General features: G+C 50.2%; 1 protein-coding gene across 1 annotated transcript; it reads left to right on the top strand.

The window, feature by feature from the left end:
- Nucleotides 1-6,459: 6,459 nt before the first annotated feature.
- On the top strand, nucleotides 6,460-17,126 carry LAD1 (ladinin 1). Its single transcript, XM_026063794.1, has 9 exons — nucleotides 6,460-6,497; nucleotides 10,295-10,435; nucleotides 11,641-12,148; nucleotides 12,762-12,905; nucleotides 13,629-13,678; nucleotides 14,633-14,705; nucleotides 15,130-15,261; nucleotides 15,661-15,750; nucleotides 17,028-17,126. Exons 1-9 carry the CDS (start codon nucleotides 6,460-6,462, stop codon nucleotides 17,124-17,126), a joined length of 1,275 nt encoding a protein of 424 aa, XP_025919579.1.
- The last annotated feature ends 738 nt before the right edge of the window (nucleotides 17,127-17,864 follow it).

Here is a 17,864-nt window from a genome sequence, read left to right as displayed (position 1 = left end):
CTTTATTAGAAACACAGAAAAAGCCCAGTTCTTTACAGGGATGAAGTCTCCAGGGGAACATGCAGCAGTCCACTTTGAGTGCTTTGCACTTCTGGTTGGAGCAGGGGCTCGGAGCCAAGACTTCTCCTCCTACTCTGCTCTGGAGCTGTTTTTGTGGCTCTGCGCCAGATGGGAGCCCAGCTTTCCCCATCGGTATGGGGAAGTAAGTCGAGCTGTCATGCTTTTCATCCCAGGATGCACTATGCTTTAATTGCACCAGACCAGCTTTGATTTCTGCAAGCAATCCCACTTTCGGATCCCTCCCAGACGGCATTGCCAGCTCTCAATTTCTTTTCTCTCAACTAGAAGGGAACCTTTTGGTGGCCCCTTTTTACTTAAATTCAGTCAAAATGCAGGGACTTGGAAGGTCCTCTCCCTAGAAAGAGAAGATGATGCCGAAGCAGTCTCTAATTAATTGTATTTATTTCCAAAAGAAGTTTATTAAGTCATCCTCCATTTTACCCAACAGCTCTCTTCTTCTTTGACTTTCCTCAAGTTCAGTGACAAGTGTAGCTCTTGCTTGAATCTTGACTTCCTCAGCTCGTTATCAATGTTTCAGTTGTTCTATACACCCCTGAGCCTATTCCCTAAGCTTTTTTTTGTGAGTTTGTTCAACAAGCCCTGTGAGCAAGGCCATTGCAACTTTCAGCAATCAAGCGCCCCCAAAGCAAACCAGCGCAAACCAAAGCACTGGAAGCTTGAAGTTGCAGAAATTATTTAAAGGTAACAATAGAAAAAATCAATTTAATCAACAAAATGATTTTCCGCTGAAAAGGTTTTGCTGTCAAGACTGCAGCTGTGTGTTAGCAATGAGGGATATGGCAAAGGGCCTGGCCTGACACGGCCTTTCAAAAATATCACTCCTAGTTGTTTGTAAAATGGTCCATTCCTTTTCTAGGATGCTCCGTGTCCTCCTTGCCAATCAGCCAGTGCCTAGAGACATTTGAACCATGCCCAAATATTTGTCTGAGAGTATTTGCAGCTCAGCTGGTGGCTGGAGCTCACTGTAGTTGCTGGCCGTGGGAGGAGGATTAGCTCCAGCAACACCAGGGAAGGAAGGGGTAAATTTATCCCACCGCCTCTGAAGACCACACTCAGCCCGTCTGCAGTGCCCTGCTCTTTGCAGGGGTTAACRCCAGGCTACACTCCCTGGAGAGGAAAGTTAAACATTACCTCTGAACGGCCCCCTGCAGCCTCCACGGTGTCTGCCCAGAGCTGGGAGGTGATTAAACCTTGCGGCATGCTGTCAAGCAGCACAGCACATGGAACTGCATGGGAAGAAACCCGCCTGGCTGCTGTCTCAGCTGCACCAGATCCACACTGTCATAAAAACCTGGTCATCCTGGGAGTCCTGCCAGCTCTGTGGGCCCTTTCCTTCCTCTGCCATATAAAGCAGGGTGAAACAGGTTTCTTAACCCCTTTTCCCCTCTGCTAGCCCACTCACATCTTCACTTGCATCCCTCCAGGCTCCGGTCCCTGCAGCCCCCCCAGGACTTGCTCTCTGTGGGTAGATAACAAAATTCATGCGCTATGAGGGRTGTGATCTGCCATACAACCGCTTTCTAGTTGGCAAAATAGGTTACACTTAGTCTAGCCATGTAACAGGTGACCTGAAGAATTTCCACTGAAATAATTTTTCACTTTTGTCCCTGCTTCTCTGTCATAAGCCAAGATCTTGGGGCATCACAGGAGATGGCATCTCATCCAATCTGCAGAGGAAAATGGAAATCTGAAGGACGCTGGCATCCATGGGGTGCCGTGGTGGTATTTTTGAAACAAGGTATTCTAGTATTTGTCTAATGTAATCAAATATGTTTATTTTTAACCTTTTAAATTAAATTATCAATGGAAGAAAAAAAATCCAAACCCTTGCTAGTTAGGTGCAAGGCAGTTTGGACAATGATTATTCCCTTCCTATAGAAAACCTTAGTTTGTGGTTTGGTTTGGCTTCTGAAGCAAACACACACTAATCACACACACTTTCCCACCTGGCTTTCTTTGCACAGTGGGATGTATCTCTGTATTATCAGTTTTCAGTGCATCGCACATGTCTGTCCAAAAGCTGAAGGAATTTTAGCCTGGAAATTACAGGCCTAGACCATCCCAGCACCTGCAGACTGCCACTTTGGGGAGGCAGGGACACCTCCATGTGCATGGCAGAGGGATGCTCTTTTAAGCTCCTAGCCCCATGTGAGCCATTGCACTGCAGCAGTGACAGGATTACAGCTGTTTGAGCAAGGGTGAAAAGCCCCTTCTGCTTGATGTCAGGCCTCATGTCCTTGCTTCCTGGGGAAGTGCAGGCAGTGCTGACCCCGCCAGTCCATCACCGGCAGCAACGCAGGAATGACCCTGTGGAGCTAAAGGAGGAGCAGAGCTGGGCCCAACGCCAGGGGACAGCATGGGCAAAGAGGGTGGAAGTGTAGGATTCACCCCTGGGGCCTTGTGCAAGGTTGAGGAATGTCCTAATTACAGTTATGGAAACTGGAAGATCTCCACTCCCCTGTAGCCAAAGAAACAGGCTCTGCATAGGAATGAGACACAGGACACTGTTCCCAAGGGAAAAAAAACCCAACCGATACTGGTGTAGCTCCTTAGCGGGTGCAGATGGGTGTCTCTCTCCAGCAGGGGTTTTCTGATCTGCATCAGATGAAGATCTGGCCTCCCTGAGCTCCTCAGGCAGATGCAGGTCTGCTTGCAAAGCCCTCCTGTGAATCAGCAGGAAAGCTACACGTGGGCAGAGAGGTACCAGAAGAGAAGTGCAGTTTTACATTACAACCTTGTTTATACACAACAGGTTCCTGCAGCGCAACTCCCTCAGCCAAGGATCACGTAACTTTCCTCTTCTGGTTGTAGATCTAGAACAGCAGATTTGGCATCCTGGTTTTTAAACCAGATCTAGATAAATGATAGACTGGTTTCCCTGAGCTGGCATCCCTGTGGGACTCATGCCTCTGCCTAATTCCATCACCTCCAGTTTTCTGGAGCTGCATTATGGTCTGGGCTGGTGAACATCCCTTTGGTGATGAGCTCAGGAACAGCCAACAGGGCTTTCATAAAGGGAAGTCCAGTTTCACAAAGCTGCTGGAGTTTTCTGAAGGTATCAACAAGTATGTGGATAAGGGTGACCTGGCAGATACAGTCTTTCTGGATTTACAGAATGCTTTTATAAAAGGTCTTTAGGCAGCCATGGATAATAGGAAAACTCCAAGGATAGATAAATAATCAGTTAACAGAGAGGAAACAGAGGAAKGAGTAAGTGATCAGTCTTGCATGGTCACCAGTGGAGTTTCACCAGGGTCTGTGCTGCACATCTGGTGCTCAACATATCGCTGAATGACCTGGGGAAAGGAGTGGTAGTGAGATAACAAAGTCTGCTGATAATCCTGGTTTCTTCAGTGTACAAAGATGAAGGATGACAGTGAAGACATTCAGAAGGGTCTTGCAGGACTTGGGATGCAGGCAACAAAATGGCAGATGAACTTCAGTGGAGTATAAAGTGATACACACGGGAGAAAATCTATCATGGCTTCACATGTAAAATGCTGGGCTCTAGGTAGGCCATTACCTACTTGGGAGTTACACCTTGGGATTACCATGAGGTCAATTGTTCCAGGAAAACACGAGCTAACCACTCTGTGGCAACAAAAAAAACCAAGACAAAATCTTAATCAAATGTTTGGAATTAAGGTAAGGAAGGAAAATCAAAACAAAGAATACCACTATGCCACTGCATGAATCCAGATCTCGCTCACACCTAGAATACCGTACACTTTCTGGTCTCGTCATCTCAAAAAGGATATAGTCAAGCTGGAAAAAGTCCAGAGAGATCAGCTATGGTGATCAGAGGTATATAAGGGAATTTGTATGAGATGACTACGTCACCTATGGCTCTTCAGTCTGGGAAAGAGGTGGGGTGGGGTGGAGAGGTCTCTAAAATCAGGGGTGTTCTGGAGAAAGTGGTTGCAAATCAACGCTTTGCACTCCTCGGCACCAAAATTATCAGAAAGATCAGTAGGAGTCAGTGCAAGCCAAAGAACAGTTGGGAGCTTTTCCTGCAGAAGAAGATACCTGGGGAACTCCTTGCTGAAGGATGTTGTTTTATACAAACAGTTTTCCTGTTTGAAGGAAACCCAGCAAATTCATGAAAGAGAAACCCACTAAGGGTTCTGAAATATGTAGGAAACCATGTTCAACTCAAAAGGCCTCTGAGCTGAAAATAAAGACTGGAGGAGTGTAAGGGGTGAGTATCATAGATGCTTGTCCTCTTCTTAATCCCAGGCTGTTAAATGACTATCTAGAATTTCTTCTTAATAGTAAGAGGAATCACAAAGTGTGAGGTTTTATATTCATTTGCTGTGTAGCTCCTAGCTGGGGGTGTTCTTTCACTACATTAAGTCTAATCCTTTTTACAATCCTGCTAAGTCCTTTACTTCAGTGATATCCTTTGGCAATGAGTTTTGCAAGTGAAGTGCTCACTGTGCATTAATCAGAAAGGTTTATTGCTTTACAGTTCCTTGCTGATGCTGGACTGCTATATATAGGTTGTCAGCAACTAGCAGGACACTTACAAGGTTATTTAAGTAAATTTGTTTCTCTTATCTCAGAGCTTGCTGGATTTTCTGTGTGTATGAAATCATTTGAAAGACAGTTGGCGACCGCAAAAAGGAAGAAAACCAGAGAAGGAGTCTTGCTCAGAGTAGGTGGCTCATTTGACAGGGCTGTCTTTTAGAAATGGGATTTTAGTCAGGAACCTTTGATTAAAATAGCTCATTAGATTGTTAAGGTCCCAGGCACTCACCTGTGAGCTGGAGGCCTGCAGCATGCGTGGCAAACCTAGTAATATAACCAACCCCTCAGGTCTAGCACAGCAGGGAATGAGACCTGGGGAGACAGTGGTGGCAGTGGGAGAGCCCAACAGGAATGGGTGGAGGGACATACCTGCCTGAGGCAGGTCCTGCAAGACCATGCAGCTCCTTTGACCAGCCATGGCCAGCAAAAAGTCCTTGAGATCGCACCTGGACAATTGCTAATGTTACCCTTGAGTGTTCCCTGAGCACCCAAGGTGGACAACAGCTGGAGAGCAGAAAAGGTCTATTGTACAGATGGGAAAGAGGAAGAAGATGGCAGAAGACTGGATGGATCTCAAAGGAATCAGGGACTTAGTTCATCATACTCAAGCAGTCTCAGATGCCTTCTTTTGCAGGCCTCCACTGTGAAAATTGCCTGGTTGGCCCAGGCCCCATCCAGTGCATGTGGTAGCCTTGAGATCCCAGATGTGCTGCACATCAGGGCCAGCCCACATCTCTTCAGCAGCCGTGCAAAAGGGATCTTGGGTTTGCAGGAGGCCTGGAAGTGGTCTCACCCTCAGCTCCTCCAACATATCTGAGCGTGTTGGACACATCTGAGAGAAGTTGCAGTCACCCAGGCAAAGAACAGGCTCAAACCCAGATGTGCTTTATCTGGGGTACCCCCATCACCCCCATGAGCCAGTCCCCCCACTGCTTTTACGCTTGCCCTTTGAAAGGAGAGTGCTGCCTTGTGTGAGTGTGGGAAGACGGATCCTCAGTACCTAGCTTAGGGGGAGGATGGGGGTGAGGGACTGGGCCAGGCACAGGATGAGCCAGGGCACACAGTCCCCATCTGGCACAGAGCTTCAGCACTCAAAAATCCGCCACCCCCAGACCTGGCACCTCAGGACCCAGGTCCTTTCAGGGGAGGCCTTTAGTCGCTTCCTCTGAAATTTGTGTGTGCTTTTTACTGCAGCAAAAGTCATAACTAAGGGGAGGCTGTGACTGTTAAAACCCAGACGTCTAGAGAAGGCTGAAAAGACCAGTGCACCCTCCCATAGTCTTTGGAAACGCCTGGACTGCGCCCAGATGGAGGTGTTTTAATGACTGTTTTGGATCCCTGGAAGCCAGTGTTGGATCAACTCTCTGCCGCCTCCCACTCAGCCCAAGGTAATTCACCTCCTCCACAGGCCAGTGCTGGAGGAGTTGTTGACAGGCGGAGAGTGGCTGGTAAAACAGGTTCTCAGCAGGGAGTTGTCTCTGAAACCCTGGGAGACCTGGATGGATCAAACCCTGAGCCTGGGTCTACATTCGAACCCYGGCACACCAGGCAGCGAAGAGTGATTTGCTTTTGCGTGGCACTCCTGGGCAGGGCATCTTTTGCCCGGCGCTGCTAGTAGACAAATTACAGCCTTGCCTCTGTCAAGGTAGATAAGAGACCATGTGATGCAGCCGGGTGGTAAACGGGTTGCAGGCAGGGTAAAGGTGCACAGGGAAATAACCTTGCAGGGAGTTCCTCCTTCCTTGGGGCGCAGAGTCTCTGGGCAGTGCAGGTCCCTGTGGATTTGTGCATGAGTTGGTCTTGATGCCTGCGCAAGTTTTTGGAGCTTTCTGAAACTCACGGAAAGGAGGAATGTCTTTTAACAGAAAGAACTGGTCTGATCTCTCCAGGTAGGTGCTGCGGTTTAATGCTTAACCCTTTCTACTGACTAGAGGTGAGCTCCAGGCACAGCAAGCCTCGGGCAAGGGAGGGCGAGAGGTGTCGGGGAAGATGGGAGCCAGGGGCAGCTGTAGTGTCAGGAGGGTTGCTTGCAAAGGTGGACGTGGTGCCAGCCCCACTGAGCGCTCCTCGCTGCTGGAGTTTCTCGTGCCTGGGCAAGACCAGAGACAGTCTTGTTTCTGCTGCCTGGGGAAGCTGAATGCTCATGCCTGCATAGGAAAACCACTGTGGAAACATGTCCTTGCCCTCTGCATTGGATGCGTTTCTGGTCTTTGGGGCTTGTCCCCCTCTCTCTGGGGTAGGAGAGGCAAGTCAGGCTCTCTCTGCCTGCATTTTGCCTCCAGGCTTGCTCTGGAGCTGGCTGCAGGGTTTTGCGCTCGATCTGTGTCCATACAGCCCTCAGTGCTGTGGTTGTGTGGTTTGACTGGGACTGCTCCACGTCTGTGTGGGAAGGTTGCAGCCTCTGTCCATCTGATGCTGAGTAAGCCCTGATTCATCTGCAATCACTGAATGATCCCTGTAACCACTTGTCATTGTCCACTCTACTTGGCCTTTCCTAAAAAGAGGTTTTGGGTGACAGAGCTCAGGTCAGAGTCGGGGCAGGTGAGGCTCCTGGGCATTGCTGACTGATTCAGAAGTGTTGGTGGCTACCAGGAAGCCTCCATGATCTGGGGTTCTTTCCCAACCTGTCGCAGAGCTGGGGAAAGCAACTTTGACCTTGGTTCGTGTCTGCGCAGACAGGGAATGGGGAGTCAAACGCAGCCATGTTCTTACACAAAACAAAACCAAAATCATGCTTTGAGTGGACGCAGTGGCTTAGAGACTGAGTGTCCTGGCTTGTCTGTGATACAGGATGGCCATAAGGACCCCCAAAACAGCTGTAGTTTCAGCCAGTTTAATTGCTCATCTTAGTTGTCACCATGCTGGTAAGCCGCTCACCATGGTCAGCTAGAAAATGGGAATTAAGTGAGACCCCATTGCACAGAGACTGCCCAGTTCATACCTTTGTCGTTGTCACAGGCTGTCTGGGAGAAATCCAAAGAGATCCAAAAGCCTTTCAGATCCGTGTTGTCCGAGCCATGCTCTAACCCTGGACTTGCCTGAATGCAGGTCGAACAGGGTCCAGCACTCAGGTTGTTTTACAACCCAGGAAGGCAGTTTCTGTTCTGTCATTAGATGGGACAACATTAACTAAAACGGTATAAATGTCAAACATCTGAGCACTAATAATTGACAGGGCAGGAGAGGACAACATGGGGGGGGACTTACTTACAAATCTTTTTTTATTAATTTCTTTGATGTTAAAAAAGATAAGACAGTGAAAAATAAATCCCTCTTGGAAAAGAGGAGGGTAACATTGGCAAAAAAAATCCRTAGACTAATGTGTGGATTAACTAATTACCAATAATGAGAAACTGCATGCTGATAATGCCAGGTTACACGCTGCCTCTGAAGGAGCCAAATGAATTCAAGGCAGGAAAATCTCATTTTCATTTTGCAAGAAGCCTACTCATGCAAAACAAAAAAGTAACTGGCTCCCACATAAACCAGAGTGTTAATGCTCTGTACTGTCATTGTATGAGACATGCAAACAGCACTTAGCGGAGGCACCTGTATGTGTACATCCACATGCATGTGCTAATCCTTCCCAGTGGGAATTTGTGTGTGGCGTGATTGCTGCAGTGTGTCTTGCTGGGACATCACGGTGTGCCATGCAAATGAAGCCATGCTGCATTTCAAATGCAGCTAAGCCATATATAAATATTTACAGGCTAAGGCCCACAGACGCAAGCAGTTGTCAATAAAGGAGCTGAATGGGGACGTGTCTGCTGGCAGGGCGAGAGCAGGCCTGGGGTGCTAACAAAGTCCACTGACTCGCCCAGGCTCTGGGACAGGTCCCCAGTCCAGCCTTCTGCATCATGGTCTCCTCGATGCAAGAACTGACGTTGAGGATGGAGACGCTCTGGCAGCCGAGGGCGGTGGGTCTGGTCACTGTCAGGGAGCAAGGGCTGCTTGGGTGAATGGCAGCAAAGGGGATGGAGGCTCCCCAGGAAGCAGCAGGAGGAGAAGGGAGGACACTCCGTGTCATTGCCCTTTCCCTTTTCCGAGGAATCACGAGACGCCCTGCAGATAAGAGCTGAACTTTCAGCTGGGATGTGCAACTTTCCCCCTTTGCTTTTTGCTCTGATTTCCTTATCCTTTCACTCTTCCCCGCCTCCATAGACCAGGAAGAATAGAAGCCGTGAACTGCTGCAGGAGGTAATGTGGTTTAATTTATGACTGAGACTTCATTACACAGTAACTTGTAACCATGCTGMGAGTCACCGTATCTGCAGTGACATTAGTGATACCACAGGCCTGGGCCTGCTCTGACTTTCACGTTCTTAAAAGTCAAATTCAAAGTAAACCTTGAGCCTGTATGAAACTGGAGTGCCACCTCCAGACCTAAGACACCATGATGGGTCAGATCCCGTGCAGAAAGGGCCTGCGGTCCAAGAGTTCACAAGAGGACTCTGGCCACTCAGGCTGTTCAGGGTGCTGAGAGCTATGCTGGGGCCCCTGCATGTGTTTGCAGCTCATTCAGGAGTAGTGCCATAGATAAATGAATAGCACCTGTGGTGAAAAGCTCAATCCACTCAGTAAAAATAGTGTCCAACATAGTTCATGCACCAGCAGAAAGTGTGGGTGTGTCTTGCACAGCGAAAGGAAGGGAAAGCTGGTGTTTTCCAAATAGCTTTTTATTTACTTTGACATTTTATCTGGAAAAAGTTTGGCTTGTGCAAAACAAAATATTTAAAGATGACTCTTTAAAAATGAAGACCAAAGCTGTCTTTTTGGTACAATTTGTGATTAAATAGTCTGTTAATCAAAGACATCCTTTTGACTGGGAAGCCACATGGGGAGTAAGGGGGGCTCTGGCCATGTCTGTGTCTAGGCAGAGCTCGTTGGTGATGCTTACCTTGTTGGCCCCTGATGCTTTTGCATCTGAGGCTTTTTGCACAGTAAAAATTGCTGTGTGGCTCTTACATTAAGAAACCCCCAAATTTGTGCTGCTGCACCCAGAAGTATTTCTGCTTCCAGCTGGCACCTCCAGATGGAATGGCTGGAGCAGGGTGGATGGTGGGAATCCAGTGCCGGGAACAGAAGGGATGACAAGTGCTGAGGAAGGGTCTGTGCCCAGTCATGCCTCACTCCAAGGACCTGCTCTGGAGCCAGGCACTAGGGAACTGCCACTCCTGGCTCGGAAAACACCTTCCCTGTGACYCGCAGTGGGGTTAAAATCCTCTGCTGCTAGCAGTTACCTCTCCAGTTCGTATGACTGAGATCTGTGTGATGGCTCTACAGTCCCGGCCTTGCTGAGTTACAGGTTAAATATCCTTCCACAGAAAGGCTTGCTTAATGCAGGCATTCCTTTTAAATGAATGCTCCTTCTAACAGAAGAAATTAGGAGTTGTAAAGTCAAGTGCTTGTGTGGGAAATGCCTGTCTCAGCTGGGTGGAGTGAGGGAGCTTTGCAACACCTAGCTTGTGTTGACATGGTGATCTGTCTCTCTTTTCCAGCCCTGTGCAGCACTGCAACCCTGCTGGGGCAGGGCAACCTCCCTCAATGCCTGGCCCCTTGCCTGATGGTGTGCTGCTGCCCAGGACACAGCAGTCTCCTTTCTCTGTGATTGCCTGGCATCAGGGCTGCAAGCTCCAGTGTCCAGGACACTGACCCTCACCATGATGTTATGTTTCATCCCAAACAGCCTGGCCAGGCAGAGAACCCTCGAGGATGAAGAAGAGCAGCAAAGGGAACGCCGGCGAAGACATCGGAGCTTGCTGTCCTCCACATCAATGGACGAAGATCCTCCTAGCCCTTCAAAAGATGTCAGTCCAGCTCCCAGCAGGTGCGTGGGGTCCTGTTAGCATCAGCCTTGCGCGTGATGCTGCCTGCATGCAGCTTGCTGCCTTGTTTTTCTTGGCCAAAGTTACTGCAGTCAGTGAGAGTCTATCCTCAGTGTGAGTAGGCTGAGTAGTGGGAAGACCAGGGGATACAAGGAGGCTTTTGGGGCAGACAGACAGACTTCACAGGTAGAACAGAAGAAGAGGGGTATGTTTCTGGTAGGCTCAAGCATGGGCCTCACATACAATCACATCCCATAGCATGCCAAGGTGAGTCAGTGCTGAGGCTGAGCTCAGGTGTGGTGTTGGCCATGCCAGAGGCAGGGTGAACAGGTAAGAGCAGACAAACTCCCGTCTCCGCAGAGCAGGTGGGCTGAGCCTGTAATGCCTGGCCGGTTGACCTCCTGTCTCCTATAAACCTTGCAGTGATGTTACACAACTTGTGCTGAAGGGGGAAGGTGACCCAAGCGGTTTCCAGTTATGCTCCCGAAGTCCCTTGCTGCAGTGTGCTGGGATTTAGAGGTATCCTAAGATCAGGATCCCCTTACACAGCCTAACACACTCTCTAAATTGACATTGGAAGTATCTAATATTTAGATGGTTTTTGCTGTGCAGTGAGAATCATGCTCTAGAGGTGTTTCGGCAGACCGGATGGAGTTAGGATGCTTGGGTTGGACAGGGGTTAGACATGGCTGACATGGACAAGCGAGGTAGGAGGTGTCCCCCTTCCCTGGAGCCAGCACAGGCCAGCTATGTGGTGATTGCAATGTGGGGATTCAGGGGGAAGATGAATATTATCGCATCTCCTGCCTAGGTTTTGGGGACTGCATAGATATAATATAGCCTGTGTGGCCCTGGACAAATGAATTATTTGCCCTGTCCCAACTTCAGTGCCTATGTTTGCTGCTTTCCCAGACAACATGCTGCTGCTCTAGGTTGAGGCTGTGGAAATGCTTAATCCTTGTCTGGGAAAAAAAAAAAAAAAAAAAACTTTTCTGTCAAATTTGGAGAGCCTAGCTGGGGTGACAGGCATGAGTGTGGCTTCAAGTCCTGGTCTCCACGGAGTGCTGGGATGACTTCAGAGATGTTTGTGGACCTTCCTGTCCCCTGGGGCCTTTCACCTGGCTTAACCTAACCTGCAGGATAACAGACCACTCTTTGGCACCCCAGGATGCTGAGGTTTGGTCTGTGCCTTGTCTCTGTTCTGTAGGCCTCAGACCCTGGTGAAGGCAGTGTCTCCAGAAGAAGTGGAAGAGCATAAGCTCTCGGAGGTGCTGAAGACCCAAGAGGGGAGGCAGACAAGACCCGCAGTGGCAATCTCTGAAAAGCTGAGACAGGAGAAGGAACAACAGGAGCCGGAGGCAGGAGTGAGCCATGCAGAGGCAGGGTTGCAGCAGCATGAGGGGCAGGAGAGCACCCTGGCTGGAGAGCAGGGTCAGGATGCAGACAAGGGCAGAGAGGCCCCATCAGGAGAGCAGCACCCGGAGCCTGCCTCAGAGAGGAAGGTGGTAGCAAGGGGACGGCTCCAGGACAAAGAGAGACGGGGCATGGGGACTCCGCAGGGGGACCAGAGGAGTGAGGTGGGGGAGCAGCAGCAGCAAGCAGTGCAGGAGCAGAGGGGCTGCAGGCTCCGTGAAGTGAAGATCCTGCCTGGAGGAGGAAGCCGTAGCATAGAGGAGAAGACAGTCTCGCTGGTGACCTTGCCTCCTGGCCAGCAGGTGAGCAGGACTTGGAAAGCAGTTGGCACTTGTGGCTCCCCACCATGAGTGAACCCTTTCCTGCTTTCCAGCCCTAGCAGGGGGAGAGAAAGAGGTGACTCTGGTGTGAAGTCCCAGGTGCTGGAAGAACAGAAAGGAGAGTCCAAAGTACCAGGAAGGAAAACCAATCTGCGGGCTTTTGGGGAATGAGTTCTTGATATCTGAGCACTGGATGGCTTCATGGTGTCACGGGCCAAACAACACCACTACAGGGCAGGGGAAAGGTGTGCATTGCCTGTGTGGATAGCCAGAGTATGTCCGTCCTCCCACCACACTTGATCTGGGAGAAAGACGAGGTGGTGTCAGGGACAGGGTTCCCCTGCCTACCTCCTTTCCCTGTTGCATGTGCTATTTAGATGACCTTCTCAGGGAAGCCTCTATCAGTTTCCCTCAGGGTTTGGCTGAAGAGGGGGTTGGGGTTTCACATATCCGACTGAGACAGCCAAGGTTTGGAGGATCAGGATCTCATATTCCTGCCTCCAAACCAGTTCCTACCCTGGCTGCTCAGATCCCTGGGCCTGAACCTTCTTTGCAAACTCTGCATGGGTACATCACATGTCTGCTTTTTGCTTAGCATCCACCCAGGAGTACTCCAAAGGAAGTAACACAGCTGACTCTCAGCCAAGATGAACCTGAAGAAAAGTCAGATGCTTCTCCAACTCGTATCACCTATAGTAGCTCCATCAGACGAAACAGCCCAAGAACTGTCTCCTTTCGGGTAAGAGCTAAAGCAAGTGGGGGAAAGACTTCCATTATATCAGAGAATAGTGACAGCCTTCAGCTCTTATCAGCAAGGAAGGGTTGCTTTGATCTCTGGCAAAGATCTTGCAGAGCTTGTTCCCAAAAGTGAATACACAGTCCATCCTGGATCTGGGCATTGCAGCTCTGCTTCAGTCTTTCCTCTGTTTCCTCTCTTCTTGTCTGACTCAAATGCGTGTGACTATGAAAAAGCTCATGTTCATACATGTTGTGCTGCCATGGAAGCTTGTGGGAAATGCTGAGAAAACAGGGCTCCTCTTGTCCTCAGACTTCCCAAAGAATTGCAAGAACCATCATCTGCCCTCTGGTGTTTCTATCTTCTCTGAGAATGCAGGATGAAAATAAAATCCATCATTCTTCCTGTTCCTTGTTACATCCCTGAGAATATCTTCACTTCTAGTCAACCAAAATGTCTCTGGAATTAACTGCTTGGAGAGGCTGGAAAGAGCAACTGTGTTGTTGAGCTCCTCTCTTTTATGGCTTAACTGACTTTTATGGTACTCTTTTGGGCATAAAACTGTTAGCACCACAAAATATCTTCAGCCTGGACAGCTTTAATATGAGTTTTGGTGTGGATGAAAATGGAGCTTGCCTGGAAATAGGGGAGCTGACCCACTTTCTCCCATGTTTTTCTTCTGTGACCAAGAGCTACTTCAGTATCTCCTTTTCTTGTGTCTTCCAGATAATCTCAAGAAAAGAGAGAGAAGAAAACCAAAGCCCTCTCACAAGGAGGTCAGCACCTCTGTTCAGATTGCTCTGGCCTTCCTGGGCAGGGATTGTCATCCCTTGTTTTCAAAGGGAGGAGGAGGGGACGCGACTGGGTACCATCCTAGTGAGTGCCCCAGAGAAGGTCTGCTGAACATCGGCCCCCATGGTGCCTGGCTGACCAGGCAATGATGCTTGGTGTGAGAGCAGAGCACAGACCAATGTTCACCGTACAGACTGCAACCATAGAGGATCCCCCAGCTTGTACTCGAGGTCTCTTGGTTGATATAGTTTCTGATTGGTGCTTGCATCTGCACTGTTAGGAGCAATTGAGTGTTGAGAGTAGTGCAGCACCACAACAGGGTCCCATCCTTGTAGATATTTAAAACTCAACTGTACAAGGCCCAAAGCAACCTGATCTGGCTTTGGAATTGGCCATGCATTGAGCAGGAGGTTGGACCAGACACCCTTGGAGGTTGCTTCCAGCCTAAACCTTTCTCTGATCCTGGAGCCCAGATCAAGTGATCCTCCACATCTCTKTGGCAAAGTTTGGACTGCTGGCTTAAAACCTCTTGAAGAACTGAGAGTTCAGGTCTGAATGCTGTGAGTAAGTAGGATGCTCTCTCCCACCTCAAAGTGTGTGGCAGGTGAGCGAGGCTTTACTGGCTGTGAGCAAAACTCTCCCAATCTGTGTGAGACTGAGGATACAGCTCTGACCTGGTGGTGGTGAAGACTGGGTAAACTGGGAAGCTAACAACTATTTTGCAGAGTACAGTGTGGTCCTAGTAAGGTGGTGAGACCCAGAGATCTCTGTCACTGGCAGGGAAGGAGCTGCCTTGGCTCACTTGGGAAATGCGCACGTGATGAGAGCCTGGGTTGGACTAGGTCTTCTCCTGACAAGCTAAGTCCCCCAGGACCATGGACTGAGTCACAGGGGACCTTGGGGGCTATATTTAACTCTCCCCCCTCTTTTTTTTTTAGTGCGAGTCTGAGGATCCCAGGAAGCAGCACCACTATTGAGGAGAAACTGGAAAAGTACTCCTCAGCTGTGCAGGTACCGAAAACTCTCCTTACAGCTGGACTGATGTGGGAGGAATGCATGAGGAGAGGAAGAGGGGTTGCCTGGAGCCAAGCAGGTAAAGAGAGAGCTGGGGACTGAGCTGAGGCAAAGAACCAGAGCTGATGGAGCTGAGGAAAACTGTCCCAGCCAAAAAAAGGGATCTGCCTCAGGGTTTTAGGAGCAGGAGGCAGGTATCACTTGGAGAGGGTAGTGAGGATGCTGCGTGGTCCTGCTGCGGGGAGCAGTAGGGCAATCCCATGAATATGTTGATGTGCAGGGAGGAGACCCCATGCTACCCCAACAGGCTTGGGGAGTGAGCGAAATGCAGGACTTTGCTTTTTGATAGGAGTATGAGACTCCCCAGGGGAGACTGCTTGGGTGCAGCACAACTCCTGCTAACATCTGTCTCTCCTCCTAGCGATCGGAGGTGGTGAAATCTTCTCTGACTGTTCAGAAGAACCTCATGCTGTCCTCAGAGGGGGTGGCCAGCAAGCGCAACTTCTTTGAAACAAGTGCTCCTGCCAAGGCTGAGCCCCTCACTGTCAGGAAGGTAAGGCCAGGAGCTACATGTCCTCGCCACAGCAGAGTCCTATGTCATTGCAAGCACCAGCTCTTTTGGCAAATCCTCCCCTGTTTGGATAACCAATGCACAGACCAGCAGACTGCTGTCTAGGGCTGTCCGGATGCAGCCAGGGATGGGAGTTAGGAGCCTTTTACACAGTGMCAGCAAAGGCTGGGCTCAGGCACTGCCACTGAAACTGCGTTTTGGCAGCGTGTGGGTTAGTGCCGATACGCTGGTATTTGAGAAGCTGGTATCTAGCCAAGGTGTAGGTTGGTCTCCGCCTGTTGCAGTTTTGCTCAGACTCTTTGTGCCCTGGGCACTGTCCTGGGCTGTGTTCGTGCAAATGGAGACCTGGTGCTGTAGCCTTGGTTCCTCTCTGTGCCACAGGACAACATGAAGATTCCAGGATCGGTGACATCCCGCATTAATCTGTGGATCAGCCGAACTCAGGAGCCCAGCAAGGAGGAAAAAAGCAAGGTACCAGCTTGTGCTGAGATCTTGGGGTAGAGCCCTGGCAGGACAGGTCCCTGTATCTGGGAGCAGCGGGGACAGCCCAGACCATGGGGAAGTTGGCCTGGTTATGCTGYGCAGAGTCATCCTCATTGAAAGGTTTGAGGAGAGCTTTGCCAGGGTCGCAGCCTACTCCTTAGAGCAGGGCAGGTTCTGCCTGTTACTCAGCTGGTTCAGGTGTTGCAGGACCACCACAGGGAGATGTCAGGGTTCTGCTTGTTGCTGTGCTCTAATCCTGAGCCAGAAGCACCTGAGGTAGCTGCCCCCAGCCCTCAGTAGGGAAAGGAGGGAACATGCCACGGTCCAGGCACCGTCCGTGTTCATCTCCCAGGGGATGGGGAAGCGAGAGAAATCACCCCAGTGAGAGCCCTACTCTGCCGGTGACTGGAGGACTAGCTCCAACCTGGAGGCCCCTGGAACTGAGAGAGATGAGCTGTATGCTCGGCACTTTGGTGCTGGACTCAGCAAGACCCAGAGACTTGTGTGTGCATCGAGAGGCCCTGAGGTGTAAGGGGCCTGGAATGATCTGCAAAGCCTCCCTGTGCAGATCCCAGCCCCCAAAAGTAGTGTGTCCAGCATCTGGGGGGTGCAAAGTGCTCAACTGAGAGGAGTCAGTGCTGCTASGGCTGTTCCAGGCACATGGACTCTCAGCATGAGGGAGACCCTTTGGACTCAAGGTAATTTTCTGTACTTGGAAAGGAGAGATTCAGCATGGGCTCCAGCCCTCGCAGTACAGGGCAGAGGTCACCCCTTACAAGGATACGGTGTTTTTGCCATCTGTCATAGCACAGTGTGTCCTGCAGGCATCTGGGTACAGATTCCAGGAGGGGCAGCTCCAGCCCAGCCCTGCGACTGGTGAAGGCAAGCCCAGGCACCCCCAGTGCTGAACTGCAGAGATTAGGACTGCCCAGACATGTCCGTACTAGGAAGCTGTGCTGGCTCCGTGTCTGCTAGGAAATTGTTCACTCCCAGGGTCACTCCTGGGTAAAGTTTGCATCTCCTTTATGGGTTCTTCCTACAGTAATGCCCTGCCACCATCCATCTCTATGGGTTGAAGCTGTGCTTTGGTTTTGAGGAAACAGATCTACCAGGGGCAGGAGCTCGTGGCTGCCTGACTTTATCTGGAGCACATATGTTTCAAGGGTGCAGAGGTCCAGACGTCTGGTTCAGGTCAGACTAAGGCAATCCTGCACATGATGCATGGGAAAACCYGCTTGTGCCACTTATGACTCTCCTACTTGCAGGACACCAGGAAAATAAACAGCCTGACAAGGCGTGATGTGTGGGTAAAGCAGCCGAGAGACTCCTCTGGGGACACCAAGGTACACGTGAAGCTGCTCTGAAAACTGGTGCATCCATTGAGCTAGGGGCAGAGCCAGGACCTGCTCATCAGTGCATAACCTGCAGGGCAGACGTGGGAGTACTGAGCTCACCTGGGTACAGGAGGGAGGTGGGTTGTGTGGGATGATGTGACCCAGCATATCCAGGATCCCACATCTTGTGGGAGAGTCAACGGGAGGGAGGGAACTGGAGGCAGCTGTAAGGGTGAGAAGGGGTCTGGTCTGGGAGAGGAAAGGAAATGGCATGTGCTGTGATTTAAGGGATGCCTGTCTGCCCCAATTCTTGTTTGGGGCATATACAGACCTGGTTAAAGCAGCTGCCTTTTGGGGATTGCAGCTTCAGGCCCAGGCTCACTGATTTTTTTGTTTTCTTTTCCAGCTGTAACAATATAAGACGATCTGGGAAAATGTCTTTTTCTCTGAAGAACGAAGCCTGGCCCTTCCTAATCATCCAGCAGCCCACTTCCATGAGAGTCCCCTGCACGCCATATGTGGGGTGGATCCCAGGGGTGGCGAGGGTCCTCTGCTTGTGGGCTGGGAAGGAAGAAGGCTAGAAGACTATTCCTGTGCCCCCAATCTTCACCTGCTGTCTGTCTGGGAATATCCAGGCCTTGAGCCCCCTTACAGATGCTGAAGGCAGAGTCCTGTCTCATTTCCCCACAACACTTTGGTATTTTTCTCCTAGTCCTTGAGTGTGCCCCATAACTGGGCTTGCAAAGTGTGAACTATGTATCTCCCTTG

The sequence above is a fragment of the Apteryx rowi genome, unplaced genomic scaffold, assembly GCF_003343035.1.
Source record: "Apteryx rowi isolate R43461 unplaced genomic scaffold, aptRow1 scaffold_200, whole genome shotgun sequence".
In the NCBI taxonomy this organism is placed as follows: domain Eukaryota; kingdom Metazoa; phylum Chordata; class Aves; order Apterygiformes; family Apterygidae; genus Apteryx; species Apteryx rowi.
The sequence above is the reverse complement of the archived record's forward strand: the minus strand, read 5'-3'. Positions and strand labels throughout refer to the sequence as shown.

What these genes read in the sequence shown, in the direction of transcription:
- LAD1 (XM_026063794.1), top strand. Translation starts at nt 6,460, where the DNA reads ATGTCTTTTAACAGAAAGAACTGGTCTGATCTCTCCAG. An exon ending in CAAAGCCCTCTCACAAGGAG is followed by an intron (nt 13,679 to 14,632) that starts GTCAGCACCTCT and finishes TTTTTTTTTTAG; the next exon opens with TGCGAGTCTGAGGATCCCAG. An exon ending in AGCCCCTCACTGTCAGGAAG is followed by an intron (nt 15,262 to 15,660) that starts GTAAGGCCAGGA and finishes TCTGTGCCACAG; the next exon opens with GACAACATGAAGATTCCAGG.